At 39.3% G+C, this 15495-nt stretch overlaps 1 protein-coding gene and 1 pseudogene across 2 annotated transcripts in view; one reads left to right on the forward strand and one right to left on the reverse strand.

Moving 5' to 3' along the window:
• The window catches only part of LOC144660023 (uncharacterized), a 101546-nt pseudogene that overhangs the window by 83961 nt on the left and 2090 nt on the right, over positions 1-15495 (forward strand). Inside the window, exons 2-3 of the transcript XR_013572014.1 lie at positions 13554-13652; positions 14325-14559. The product of XR_013572014.1 is annotated as an uncharacterized LOC144660023 (transcript). The remainder of the gene's footprint in view (positions 1-13553; positions 13653-14324; positions 14560-15495) is intronic.
• Positions 1030-7610, reverse strand: LOC144659948 (synaptotagmin-1-like). The gene is made up of 6 exons (XM_078520480.1): positions 6900-7610; positions 4745-5013; positions 4379-4425; positions 3825-4179; positions 2726-2849; positions 1030-2361 (listed from the first exon to the last, which is right to left on the reverse strand). The coding sequence occupies exons 1-6, from the start codon at positions 6976-6978 to the stop codon at positions 1865-1867; spliced, it is 1371 nt and encodes a 456-aa protein (XP_078376606.1). The 5' UTR covers positions 6979-7610; the 3' UTR covers positions 1030-1864.

The following is a 15495-nucleotide window of genomic DNA, read 5'->3' on the forward strand; positions in this document are numbered from 1 at the left end:
ATCTTTATTAAAGTCGGCTTGTTTTGATGTTTTTGCCAGCCATCAGCAACAGTCATTATGAGTTCATCGTTCAAGATCACGGTATTCCGATTACTTTCAAATTGAAGAAAACCTCAAAATAATAGTTTTCTAACGTGAAAAAACACCAACAAAGTAACACGAAAATAATCCAGGCTAGTTCCGACTGAGGAAGATTAAGACGGATTGGAAACAACAAACTTCAAAAAACTTGCCAATTTTTTCAAGTTTCGTTCAACCTCGCTTTTCCCTTGGTAATTTGAATTTGGAAATTACAAAGGAAAAACCCTGGGAATGAGGTTGAGTTTCGTTGTCTGTGACGTACTCCCTTAATCTAGGCAGAGCACAAAAAAGAAAACCAAGTAGCTGAACTCCTTCCTGCTAGGGATGTAAGCTTATAAACATTTACTTTTTTGACAACAGTGAAGTAAAGATTGATTCTTTGCAGTAGAATTTAAATAAACATAAACGAAGTAGAATCTTAGGTTGGTCATGCTCTTTTTTGAGTTAATATATATTTTTTTTTTCATTTGTTTATTGTGTTGCACTTTTCGAACTATGTAATTGAGACTATGTAATTGAGACAGATTTATTAAAGGGTAGCACATGTACAAGAAGTAAGATAGGAATTATTTACAGAAATATTTATAATATAATAAAAAAAAACTTGAATCAGGACACCTGCGTTCACTAAATGATTCCTCATTCTGTTCAAACATTTCTTTTATTTTACTTTTATGTAAAAATGAAATAATCTGCTGCTAGTGTGGCGAAATAATCTTCAGATCAAGGGTTATTGTTATTTATAAAAGAGCGCGAAAGCGCGAAAAGGGCGCGAGTTCTGGGAGCATGCGTGTGAGTATTGACGTGGGTTGTCACGTGTGCGCTATCCTTTAACATCCCATTTCTGTGCAGTGTAATGGTTTCCAGTACCCTGCAAACAGAGCTCAGCCAGTGCAATACATTAATATTAAAAAGGAATTCCAACAGCATAAACTAACCAAGCGCCCAAAGAAGTAAAGTAGTTTTCATTTATTTACAAACTTAAACAGATAGTATAATTATAAGACCTTAGAAAACGATGCTACACTTCCTGTGATTTCTTATTACAAATTAAATGAATATTTCAGTTGGTGCAGGAATTGCACTCGGTCGCATTAACTCGGTCTGACCTTTCATTCAGATCACTGAACACTTTGTTATCAGTTCACTTTTAACTTTTCTTTGTTTTTGTTATATCAATTGGAGTACAGAGCAACTACATTTTGCTGATGTCCTTTCATTTATGGTTCATTGGGTATTTTGGGGGTCGTCTTCTTGCGGAAAGGAAACGGCATAGAAACAAATATTTAGCGTATTTTCAAGGTAATGTCTTGTACAAGTTTTCTTTGACATCGACATTAACTTCCGCGGCGACATAATATTTTGCGCAGGAAAAGAACCAATTGAAAACAGTGCGCGCAGCGACATCCCAACACGACACGACATCACGCTGATTTGTCCGAGGTTACAGCAGGGCGCCCTGGTTACAATGTTACCGTGGATGATTTCTGCGTTGGTGGAATGAGCCCTCGGAAAGGATAGCATTGTGAATAATTCATGTTAATCAACAATCTTGGAAAAAGCTATTTGAGACAATTTAACATTTAGCGAATGGCGGGAAAAGCTATTCTTTTGCGTTTTTTTAAAAAAAAGGGGGGATGAAAAATAATCTGTCATCTTTTGTGGGGCGTTGATAAAACTTACAAAGGAGGGGGTGAGGCTAAAAAATGTTTTCAATGCTCCAAATAAGTAACAACGTAACTTTCTCTACAATTTTCTCCAAGATTGCATGTTTACGAAGCCGTCAAAGTTTTGATTGCTTCTTTGATAGTTTCGGTTTTTTCGGCTTCTTTTTCTGTTTACTGTCCTGAGAAGAAAACAATCCACCCGGTAATAATCCAGTAAACATTCCCTCCTCCTCTTCGCTCTCCTCCTCAGAAGTCGACTCCCAGCCGTGTAATGTCGCCATTGTTGTTTGCAGATCTGTCTTACCCGGGACAATGTTCAACAGTTCAAGCTGATGCCACATAGTGACTTCTTTTTCCACCATGAGCTGCCATTGGGCGAGAGCTTGACCGACACCTTGGCAACCAATGCAAAGCTCGCCCATCAGACGCTTTCGACCAATCAGCGGCTTGTCTTTGACGTGTATCACGAGGTTTACTTCGTCCAGGAGATCCTCCTGCACGATGAATATGATTTCTTGGTCAAAGTTTGGCTCCAAATTTTTCTTAATCACTTTTGTTTTCTTTGATGTAATGATTTTTGAGCCACGCACAAGGTGAAGCTTAACGTAGGAATCTGTGAAAAAAAGGAGAGAGAAAAAATCGAAAAACACAAACTTTAGTGAGGTTTCTAGCGCTTTACTCGTAGAAAATGCATTCGGCTTTTTTCCTTCACTTGTATGGATCAATAGTAAAGTCTTCACACTGTTTTTATTCGCTTTCTACCTAGAAAAAACTGGCGTCTTATCAAGTCTTTACTAAGATAAGCACTGTTTTAGATGATATCAAAATGTTCAACTAACGAAACAGTTCTGTACCTACCTAAACCTCTATTGCAAGTTCTCTCTCAATTTAACTACTTAAATGATAAAAACTAACGCTTTAAGAAGAAGAAGACGGAGGAGGGGGAGGAGGAGGAGAGAATTATGGGTAATACTTACTACAAGACACTTTTCCAGGAAAGGGTTGCAATCCTTTGCATTCCTTAACTTTGACAATTAACTGACTATTTCCGCTATAGTATCGCATTGATATCAGAATATCACCACGCTCCGCACCACGAACCTGTAAAGTAAAAGTATATTTTTAAAACTATAACTTGTACTTCATGAGGTGGAAGAAAACTCCACTTGTTAGAGCATATACAGCGCTTTGGGTATTGAGCAGAGTTTTGGCGAAAAACAACTGGACGCTGTAACGCGCAAAGCACATTAACGCGGGAGAACAACTGGAAGCTGTGACGAAAGTGACACGTTTTTTAAAAGGCGGGAAACAACTGGAGACCGAGTTGGGCGTGGTACACAAAAACGGGACGGCCGTGAAAACATTAGGAATCCGTGACGGAAACGGAGTGTTATGGTGGGAAAACAATAGGTGGATGCTACGGTGCATTGTGGCGGGAAAATCTGCAACCTGTAACGAACGTGGCACGTCGTTAACAGGAAAGAATTAGACGCTATAAAAAGCGGCTCTAATGCCGGGATACAACTAGACATTCTGACAGACGCGGCGGGTATGTTCAGTACCGTTGCCAGGGACAACTCGTACGCAACTTAAAGGGACTGTGTCACGGCTGAGTGAAGATTATTTTACTAAGTTTTGCCAAATATTTGCTATGAATCCCAATGTTAGCAAGGGAATTACTTCTATTGATCTTAATGACAAAACCATAGCTTTCTTGAAATTACTTCTATTGATCTAAATGACAAAACCATAGCTTTCTTAAAACCAAATGTGTCTCCCTGGTGTTGAAATTTAAAGTAACAAGCAAACGAGATTTACTTTGAAAACTGTTCAGCCCAAACATATATCAAAAACTCATATCGCAATCCGCTTCAATCTTCGTCACTTTTGGCCATCCGTACCTTCTTTTGTATTTGCTGTGTGATGGAAATGTTACTTCACAGTTTTAAGAGGTTATTTTTATATTTCACTAATTTTTCCATGCCTAAATTTGGCTAACATTCGTAACACAGTCCCTTTAATAACAGCCGTGACGATCCTGTAGCACCGGTTTGCAAAAAAGAGTGTTATACTCACCGAATCAATCCATCTTAGGTCTCCCTCGTACACATTCTCCTTGCCTTTGCTCTTGAAGCTGACGTCATCAAGGTCCAATTTGTAAGAGCCAATCAAATCTCTGGTAGAGATCTGATTGTAATCACACACGTGAAGATACATCTTCTGGTCGTCAACTTCTTCTTTTAGTATTTTGATGCAAACCTCGTCGTTAAAGACTGGACTGAATTCATTCCTGATGTATTTTGTTCGCGGCTTATTAGAAGTCATGCGATGGAAAGGAAACATTTCTACTTCAACATACGTGTAAACGGTCCCTCCGACGAATTTCATAGGAAGACCCTTGCAGTAGTAAACCTTAACTCGTAGTTCTGATCTGAAAGTAAGAGTGGTTACATAGCGATGAGAAGTTCTAGATCAATCCATATTTAGCTATGTATTATCAGTTGTATACCAAAAACTTAAAATAATAAGAAATCCACTGCACTTCGATCCGGTAACTTTAACTGCAAGACAAAATATTTTTTCTGTACCTATGCATAGATTAGTACAATTGTGTATTATTAAACACTTACTGCTCTTCGTCGTAGGCAAGAGAAAACTTGATCTTTCCAAGATTATCCTGCCAGAAAAAGAAATAACATGTTTAAAACCGGTTTACATCAGTTTCTCGTATCCCCTGATAAACAACAGCCAAAGGGTAAAAATAGGTCCGCAACACATGCGCGTTTCTACTATGCCATGATGTATTATGGCTTTACCGAAGAGTTTTTGCACACTATGGATTTCATCGCTGTTACGCGCCAGTTTAAATGTCAGGACTTAAACTTGAAAGGTTCAGGTTGTGACCTTTTAATTTATTTTTCTCGCAACCCTTTCTTCTTTAAAAGGATTTATGTAATTAATTTTGCACAATTAATAATCAGTACAACTTTTCTCACCAATTTCTTTTTATTCGCGGAGGCAGGCTGCACCGCTGACAGCTCCATGTCGATAGCAGCATCTGGCAGGTCCACACTTTCCTCTCTCTTTATCAGAGCATTAAGCTTCAACAAGGCTTTTTCCTTGGCCTCTTTGAGTCCTTTATAGGCTTGCCGGACACACAGCACTATTATTATAACTATAACGATAGCGATGAGAATTCCTACGACCATTCCAGTCGTACTTCCGGTTACATAGGCAATGGCTTTGCCCGCGTACTTGTCGACCACTGCAATAAGAAAAATAATTGGTACGTCATATAAGCGGTATGAATGATGTTGTTATATGCAGAACTGTACTATAAAGCATAGGCGGCGGAGCAGGGGGGGGGGGGGGGGGGCAGGGGGGCTGAAGCCCCCCCAAACGAAACTTACTTGGAAGACTTCGGGAAACTTCGTTTATCTTCGGAAAAGTTCGCAAAATGATCGGAAACGTTCGTATGGCCTTTGAACAACAATCGGAGAATCTTCGGAAATCTTCGGTCAGAAAATAAAAAGTTGCTCCAAATATGAAAACCTGCCGAGCATTTTTGGGACAGTCTTAGCCCCCCCACGTTTCAAAACGCTCCGCCGCCTCTAGCTGCCTCTGTGAAGCAAATTTTATGATGATCCTACAAATCGTATGTTCCCTTCCCGTTTTGAAACCTTTCAAGCTTAGATTGTTGAAAACACAATAGCAGTGTTTGTAAGCCAAGGAGTCGCAGAGAATTGGATTTTCCAACTCCTCGACTGTTATTGTCTGTAAATAATTGAGCTAGTTTAACATCCTGGTTATTTTATAACCAGGAAGGAAGAGACGCAGGAAGGACATTAATATAAGTATCCTGATATAGATAAAGCATGTCATGAAAAATAGGTCCGAAATACGTGCATATTAAGTGGTTGTTACTGTGGTAAAAGAGAACAGTTGGTTCTTATACCAGAAAACTCTGTTTCCATCAACGCGTATTCGAGACCCATTCTATTTTATGCAATTATATAAATTAAACAATTGCCCAAAGGCCCCCGGGCAAAGGCCTATATTCACTTACTCTTATAAACCACATATACACAAGGGAACAAAAAAAAACAAGATAGAAAGTATGCAAAGAATATTGTCTAGATTTGGGAGCAAATTGAACGGAATTCGTAAAAAAGGAACAACAAAATGGAGAATTAAATAAAGCTCTCCATAGCCATCGGTATTATTTCAATATGCACGAGTGGACGCATTGATTTGTGAACTGTTGAGAGACGCATCACTTTTTTCTACGCAGCACAGCCCTCCATGGCGCAAGAAAGCAAATACAAAGCGCGTGTGACGTTTTTCCAAGCAAATAAAATAAAATTTATATTTGACCATAATTAGCGCTTATATAGACATTCAACGTCCTTCCTGTGTGACTTCCTGTGTTTCAGCTGTGATGGGAGGATGTTGCACTTCAGCGCTGCTCCATAACATGATAATTAGATAAGATATTAAAATTGGAACTTAAGCATGTTTTTAAATTCTTTTTTGAGGGTATAGAAAGCAGGATAAGATAAACAACTTTAAACAACTTCACATTTTAGTGTTGAAAAGGAACTAGCATAGTTGGGCCAATTGGGAAAACTGAAGACTGGCGAACACAGATGTTGGCAGGAGGTCGGCAAGCTCAGTGTATTTACATTTTGGTAGCCGAGGAGTTGCGTTTAAAGCTCACCAGGCTATAAACTATAACGGATCGTGTCGTATCGATTAAATCATACTGTCTTAAGCGACTTTTTTTCATTTTGAGAACAACTGGAAATAAACTGCTTTTAGAAAAGCGCCGATGTTTCAAGTTTCAAGTGATCATTGTTTGTAGTGAAAAGGGCCAAACGCAGCCCTCCTTTTAATTTCAATTTGAATTCATTAAAACCCAGCTCTGATAAACAGCTTGCAGAATGAACAAGGCCAAATCCATTGCACTTTTTAATTAAATTCGTCCTTAGGCAAAACTATTCTATAAAATATATCTGTTAGAATTGTACGTGATAAGTTTGAGTAAGTTAAGCACAAATTTTTGCGTGAACAATACCCGTTCCAAACCAACACACTCAAAATCAACATATAAATTTCGCTCTCAACACAAAAGTAAAACAACAGTCAACTTACATGTTCCATTTGTAGGGGCTATCGTCGTAGAAAAGTTTCCTGTGATATTCGTGGGTGAAACAAGCGTACTTTTTTCCATTTCTGTAGAAGATGTCGTCTCGTGTAACTCAAAATCAGTCTTCAAATTCTTGTGTTCTTCGAAGCGACTGACGGCGAATCCCGCCCGCGCTTTTTAATTTAAACAGGAGTACATTGCTCTGTCACTTCGAAAATTCCCATGAAACGTTTTAAAAACTTGTTGCCCTTTCTCAGCAGAGATTTCGGTCGTAAAATCGTTTTCAGCACAACACAGAATGCCAAATTGTCAACCACCTCCGTCGCGAAGCAGAACCTAAGCGACTGAAGACCTTTACAAGTATTTTGCCCCCAGGGATCCACGCTTGAAGAACAGTGACGAACTTGCGCGAAAATGTAAAGTTGTTATATGTGAGGCTCAATACGTAATTGTCTTATAAAGATAATTGTTTTTCTCTGCGGTTGGAGTCCTGCAAGATGTCGTGATCGAGTTGACGATGTTAGACCCTGATTGAGCGTTTTTGCGTGTTTCCTACGAAAGAAAATGATTTCAATTGCATGCAAATTTTCCAGCGAGCCTGAAAGAAGACAGGCGAATATGTGCATTTTTTACACGCTTGATTTATAGAACTGTCTTTATTTTAATTGGCTTGATGTTTTATTTATAACATTTTCCAAATAAAAGGCAGCATTTCAATTAAACCTTGTTTAAACAAGAAGAAACAATGCTCTTGAAATTGTGCTTAACAAACATTTATTTGAACACGAATGTACTCCTCCACAAAGACATATATAATTTATTTATATTTTACTCCCTTGCTGTTTAAAAATTCCTGTGGTATTTTAATAATAAATGCGAAAAATAAAAATTGCGCTTTGAAACTCACCAAAATAGAAAACAAATTGCATTTGTCAGAGAATCTATTCTAAAACAAGTAAAAATACGAATAATTGGAAACTACTGACGTATTAAATAAATATAATCTCTCACAATTGTCTCGTTCCATGCATGAGGCAATAACTATTGATAACTATCTGACCAAGTCATAAAAGCATGTGACGATTTTTTTATTAATGAAAACTTTCATCATGTTATATAACTTATCTATATACAACAAGTCGACCGACTGAGAGTGTGGAAAAGTTTTCAAGAGTTTTTTTTAATAATAACAGTTTCTCTAAAAAAGCAGATCCAAGGAAGAAGACGAGATTTTACTGGTCCGATAAAAGCAGGCGTTATGTGTTATTTTTCAGTAAAAGGACACTGTTTAAGTTAAGTTAATAATACCGTATTTATTCGATTAAGCTCCCTGGGCGCGTATTAAATTTTTTGACCATGAGAGTGGGCGCTTATACGAGGCTGGGCGCTCATTAAATTTTCACCATTTTCAGCAAGTAGTAAGCCTATTTTGCAATAAAACAATAGATAATAACAAAACGTTAAGATGTGCCAAAGCAGAATTTAAACTTTTCATTGAAAGTTTCTGTAAAATACTAAGAAAACTCTGTCTTCGGGGAAGTCTCTTGGTAGTACTTAGTAAATTTTAATCTCGTTGTCACTAAGGTCAAGTGAAGAAATAATAATCAGTACTCCCCCCTTGTGTACTTCATTTTTTTGGGGGGGGAGTGGGGGTGGGCGCTTGTTCGAGGCTGGGAGCTTATTAAATTTTCCAACCGACAGGGTGGGCGCTCTTTCGAAGTTGGGCGCTTAATCGAATAAATGCGAATAGGATTTTTTTAGTAAATAATAAAGATGGTAGATTTTAAGCTCGGTGATAAATAGTGAAGAAATTATTCTACATGACACGAGCGTGGGACAAAGAAAAAAATCTGAGTCCCCGACGGGAATCGAACCCATGGCCTCCCAGATACCGGTTGGGCGCTCTAACCAACCGAGCTATACGTGAGACTCGCTGTGAGCTGGGCCATTTACTAGGCTGATAAGTGACACGCGTCCTGCATACTGCTAGGATCAGCAATGTCGAAATCATCAAATTTGTAGTAAATAATAAAGATGGTAGATTTTAAGCTCGGTGATAAATAGTGAAGAAATTATTCTACATGACACGAGCGTGCCGACAAAGAAAAAAATCTGAGTCCCCGACGGGAATCGAACCCATGGCCTCCCAGATACCGGTTGGGCGCTCTAACCAGCCGAGCTATACGTGAGACTCGCTGTGAGCTAGGCCATTTACTAGGTTGATAAGTGACACGCGTCCTGCATACTGCTAGGATCAGCAATGTCGAAATCATCAAATTTGTAGTAAATAAAAAAAGATGGTAGATTTTAAGCTCGGTGATAAATAGTGAAGAAATTATTCTACATGACACGAGCGTGGGACAAAGAAAAAAAAAGTGTCACTTATCAACCTAGTAAATGGCCTAGCTCACAGCGAGTCTCACGTAGCTCAGTTGGTTAGAGCGCCCAACCGGTATCTGGGAGGCCATGGGTTCGATTCCCGTCGGGGACTCAGATTTTTTTCTTTGTCCCACGCCCGTGTCATGTGGAATAATTTCTTCACTATTTATCACCGAGCTTAAAATCTACCATCTTAATTATTTACTACAAATTTGATGATTTCGACATTGCTGATCCTAGCAGTATGCAGGACGCGTGTCACTTATCAACCTAGTAAATGGCCTAGCTCACAGCGAGTCTCACGTAGCTCAGTTGGTTAGAGCGCCCAACCGGTATCTGGGAGGCCATGGGTTCGATTCCCGTCGGGGACTCAGATTTTTTTCTTTGTCCCACGCTCGTGTCATGTAGAATAATTTCTTCACTATTTATCACCGAGCTTAAAATCTACCATCTTTATTATTTACTACAAATTTGATGATTTCGACATTGCTGATCCTAGCAGTATGCAGGACGCGTGTCACTTATCAACCTAGTAAATGGCCTAGCTCACAGCGAGTCTCACGTAGCTCAGTTGGTTAGAGCGCCCAACCGGTATCTGGGAGGCCATGGGTTCGATTCCCGTCGGGGACTCAGATTTTTTTCTTTGTCCCACGCTCGTGTCATGTAGAATAATTTCTTCACTAGGATTTTTTTTAATAGAATAACTTATATGTAAATGCGAATGTAATTAAACATCACGCAACCATGCAAAAGAAACACCAGCAAACTTCCGAGTTGCCTGCCGGAAATGCGGCGTTCACAGACTAGCTTCCGAAGTTTGACGTAGTTCAGGCTCTGCAAAGTCTTTCACCATCCTAGGCTTTGCCGCCACAAACATAGTTTTAAATTAGACTTTAGGATAAGATGTTTTGAACCAACAACTTCATCTTGTTCTTGCATCTGACTGTAATAAGTTAAATTACGTACTGTGAAGTGGGAAAATGTAGGGCTCAAACAGGATTGGCCCCCATGACCTTCGCATTACCGGGTGCGATGCTCTATCAACTGAACTATGTATGAAGTCATTAATATAAATTTGAAGCAAGACGTATTTTAGCTGCATGTACGTGATGTTCTCTCGATTGAATCAAGTGTTTATAGACCTTCTGGCAATTTCTTTCACTACAAACACTTCCTGAAACACAAGTGCAGTTCTTAAATGATTTCATTTATAATTATAACTTTCAAACAGTCAGGAGGCCTGGTAGCAAAGCGCTTTATTGACCAATCAAATCTTTCCTTTTATCTTACCGCTTGATTGCTTGATCCACGCGAATTAATGAAATGTACACTAGAAGTATGAAGATTACAGAAACAAAATTGAGATATAATGGACGTCACTTAACACGCAAAACAACATCAGAATTTTGAATTTATACTTGCTGTCTGTTCCTGGAATCTTCCCGGCAGACGAAGTCACAAAAAATGTTGTGGAAACTAGATGGAGTTGCTTTGGAAGACCTTGTGCCGGTCCCAAAAGCACAACCGGTGGGTAGCTAAGTACTTTCTTTGTGTACTGTAGCTTAGCGCTTGACAACGAAGTACTAAACTTGAGTTTTTTAACAAAACTTTTAACAGTTGTTCATTTCGAAGCTACTTTTGCTAGTAAAAAAACAATTCTGAGAGATAGACAGAGAGCGTTTGTGTGACATTTTATGGAAAAAAGCAAAGTTTGCCGTTCTTTATTTTGATATTCAACACTGAACGCGTGTTTTTGTTGCAAGCACAGATTGCCAAACAAAAAGTCAACAATGAACTTCATAAATTAAAATTTTGACTTTAGAGAATAGTACTGGCGAGTTTGTTGACTTACTTTCAAAGCAAACATATTATCGGCGCGAGAACTATCATTTTAATTGTTTGTTTGAATTTGTTTGGAAGTTTAAATTCTTTTCATTTCCCAGTGTGATCATTTCGTTTTAACACTTGTAACTGTGAAGACAAACCAAAGATTCGTGAACTATCTAATACCCGTACTGATCAATAACGTTTTGTACCCCAAGCGAATAAAAAGAGGTTTTACTTTACTATCTCTGTATGGGCGGACACCTCTCTAATGCTGGATTTCCACTGACGCGTAATTTTTTACGCGCGTGAAAAATTTAGAGACAATGTATGAACGACTTGCGTACACGTTAACGCAAGTCGTTCATATATGTCTCTAAATTTTTTCACGCACGTAAAAAATTACGCGTCAGTGGAAATCCACCTTAAGGCGGACAGTTTACAGCTGAACTTAATCAACAGTACTGAATCAATGATTTAGAGCAAGTTGCATGCCGCTTTTATTAGTTGCTAGCGATTAGAGTTTCGTTCGAGCTTCGTAAAGCGATTCATAGCAGCTATAAAGATGTTCATGTTGAGGTTTATAAAGTAGGTTCGAGTAAGGAAAAGTTGCTCAAGTTTTAGTGCTTATATTTGTGGTAGATTTAAGGCACTAAATCGCTAAATTTTTAGCTGCGAGGGTACAAACGAACACTGTTATATCTGCCGGTGGTTAGAAACTTCCAGTTTACCAAAGAATTTTACCATGTATGGAGTTTATTGTAAAGTTGTCAGATACGAACATAATAGTTTGGTTAACTCCTTAGAAGGCGCTGCGTGCTCAATAAAACTTCTGTTTCTTACATTCTCAATGCAACACAGCATGCAAATTTCAAGTTTCAATTCTCTAAATCTCTTGGGAAGTTTACTTTTCATTTATTTCTTAACATTGCTCTTAACTCTTTGTTAACAAATCTCTTGGGAACAATTTGCCAGCTTTGATGACTCAACGCTTGGTTCGCTATTTTGTTTGCTTTTCAAAGTTTATATGTATACCGCCAAATAAAGATTTGCATAGCGCTGCGGACTAAACGTTATATTTTTAGAACTTGCGCAAAGGTAAGTTAAGTTTTGATCCTATATTAGCTAGAATTGAGAAGATATACAACGCCTTGGGCTCTTACTGAATCCTGCTAAGCTTTATACATGTACTTTCAAACTTAAGGCAGTGAATTTTGTGCGTGTGGTAAAGTGCTTATCGTTGTATAGATTATTCTCCCTGTAACAACTTGTTTCCCAGTTTTGCTGTTGTTGTTTCTGTAGTTTCAAAGAAGTCCCTCGATATATTTCGTTGTAGAAGCATGCAAACAAAATCATTGTCTTGCTAAACTAAGTGGTAAGCTGTCTTCGAGAAGGCCACGTGCTTATATGCTTTATTGGTAGTACGGCCTTTCGTGCAACTAGAGACGCAAAATCGCAACATTGCAAGATACGTTCACGAAACATTTACCAAATGCAATGGAAACGGCTTTGACTGTAAAGTTTGTTTACTTCGCAGTTCTTCTTCATACACGAGTTTAGTTTTCATGTTTCTTCTGAAGCTGCTGCCAGTTATATTGAGCATGCCGTGAAGGATTTATACAGAGAAGATTTAGTTCATTACTGGGAATCTCAAGAAGCTTTGACCTGGAACTCAATGAAGCTATATTGAAAACACTTTTTGAAAGTTTGTATTGCAATTTTATTTAGAGTTTCGTCATCGCGCGATGAAGTTTACAGAGTTGCTCCAAGATAGTCCAGAAGGGTTTACCTCCTTAAATGGAATACAGGCACCTCCGCACTTCTTTGTCAGGCACGACCCAATTTGTACCATGGAAAGTCAAATTCATAGGATTAGACTGTAAACACGCTCTAGAAAAATAAACTATGATTACAGTCGAAGCTCTCTTAACGGACACTCTCGTAAGCGGACAGCTCTACTTACGGCCACCTTGTTAGAAACCCCGTTTTTACTCCCATACAAACTCTGTATTTTTACATTCTCGTAAGCGGACATTCCGGTAAGCGGCCGCGGACACTTCCGAGAACGACTTAATCTTTTCTTTGTTTTTTAAGCTCCCGTAAGCGGACACCGCAAAGAAAATCATATAAAAAACCTCTGTATCTTGTATTAATCAATCAACTTCACATCGCCGTTCGTCACAATAATTTTACTGTAATTACAGTACCATATTTCAGTGTTTGTTTTGTCGTCATCCACGGCCGGTTACATTTCGAAACACCACTAACATGCATATTACCATTATGTTAGCTGGGCAAGCTCCCGTAAGCGGCCATCTATCCTCTACACCTCTAGTGGCCGCTTACAAGAACCATTCTCGTAAGCGGCCAGCTCCAGTTGCGGACACTTTTTCGCGTCCCGAGGGTGTCCGCTTATGAGAGCTTCGACTGTACTAATAAGTTTAACGTTATTTCAGGGTCGGCATTTTAGTACTGGTCACCACATACTGGGCAATCTGAGCTCCACTTTAGATGCCAAGTACGCGCAAATGACATATGGTGAACATTACAGAAAGGTAAGTAATATACAAATGAATTTCTTTATTTAATGGTGAGCTGTTCACTCAAAAGACTTTCTTCGTTTAACAGACAACAGTTACAACTTTCGATAAATTCTGCTTGAACTCTAAAAAAGTCACCTTTGGGCCGTTTACACGGTACGACTTAATCGCGTGCGACGAGCTTACGACCTAGGACCATTTATACGCGCGCGCGTCTGTCGTAAGGATGTCAGGTTAATTTTACACGGCGCGTTTCGTGTCAACTGTAGTCATGGCGTAAGCGTGTCGCATGCGATAATCGTAGGGAAAATCGTACTGTCTAATTCGTCCTTAAGACTACAACCTTGGACTTTATTGTTGGAAAAAGGTACCCCCGCTCACTTTCAAACGCATGTACGGCATTGAATTGACTCAGGAGCCCATTACTATTGGCTCTTGATTGACTTGCGAAAAGGCGCAACAAGCGGACTTTTCCAGGTTACCCATTAAGATTATACATCTTGATAGTAAACCACTTAATCCTAAAATAACGTAGTAAGTGTCAATTTTTTATAGTTGAGGGCATTTGCTAGACAACAATAAAACCACAAAAGTTTCTAGATTACGAAAATCAAAGTTGGTCTGTTCTTTTGCGCCATTTGCACGCGAGTTCAGATAACATATATGCTTGTTTTTCTCACTCCTCAGAAAGTTGAAGCAGCTTTGAAACTTGAACGCCAACGTTGTGCTGACCTTTTGGCCGAGCAGAAGAAAAAAGCCTCGGACACAAAAGACCCTGACACCGATAAAGAAGACACCAGTCTCCCCACGAAAGAAACCTCAGCCTCGATATGATTTGAATGAACTACGTCATCACCAGAGGAGATGCGCTGCCTTGCTGTTCGGAGCACGGGACCGAGGCGCGCATAAACTGCCAGTTTTGGTATGTTTTAGGTTCATAGAGCCATGTCTAGTCACATATATACCTAACCAACTGAATACAGCGTTTACTCGCTTGTGCAACCTGCTGGTTCATTCCCTGATGAAGTCAGGCCGTGCCTGACGAAATATTGGAAGAAAACATACAAGTTCAATCCCTTCCCTTAACCGTACTGTCAGCCTTTCTGTTTTTTAATTTGTTCGTATTTATACAATTTGCTGATCAGATCCACCAGGATCCGGTTCTTTGTATTGTCCGTTGGCCCTTTCTCAAGTTAAAAGTTTTCAATATATTTGGCTCAGGCGACGTTTCTAGGCCCCGGAACCCGCGCTCGCTAACTTTGTTATCCTGCACATACCACCAGTTAGGCGTTTTCCCGCGCTTACTGTAAAGTTGAAGTGTTTCCCGCGTTTCACGCCAGTAGTTAAAATGTTTTCCCGCGCTAAACGCCAGTTAACGCCCTTATCACCAGTTAAATGGTTTCCTGTGTTTGTAATACCACTAGTTTTCCCGCGCTTCATAGCAGTTTATAAATGTTCCCGCCACTCTACCGATGCTTATGCAGTTCAGTTTACTTGTTTCCCAGGCAGCTTTAAACTTTGATGTGATGAGAAATAAGTCACTGTTTCTTCAAGTTACTGTTTTTCTCGTCTAATTCTTCAGCTGTTAGTTTACTTTTCTCTTTCCTGTATGACACCTGTATGTAAGGTACATAGAGCGAATACAAAAACAGTTTGGATGCAGGGGACCACGCAACGAAGAAAAAACTGCTTGGCTTCTCTGCTGCCGGATCTCTTGTTCAAGAAATGCTCGTACCAGACGTCACTCTAAGTGCTTATAAAACCAAATTGATTGCAAGCGACACGGCAGGGGGCAAGATATTGCCTTTCACTAGAGAGCAGTTTTGGGCCAGTACTATTTATAGTACTGGCCCTGAGA

The sequence above is a fragment of the Oculina patagonica genome, chromosome 7 (assembly GCF_052425735.1).
Source record: "Oculina patagonica isolate OP01 chromosome 7, crgOcupat, whole genome shotgun sequence".
Lineage (NCBI taxonomy): Eukaryota > Metazoa > Cnidaria > Anthozoa > Scleractinia > Oculinidae > Oculina > Oculina patagonica.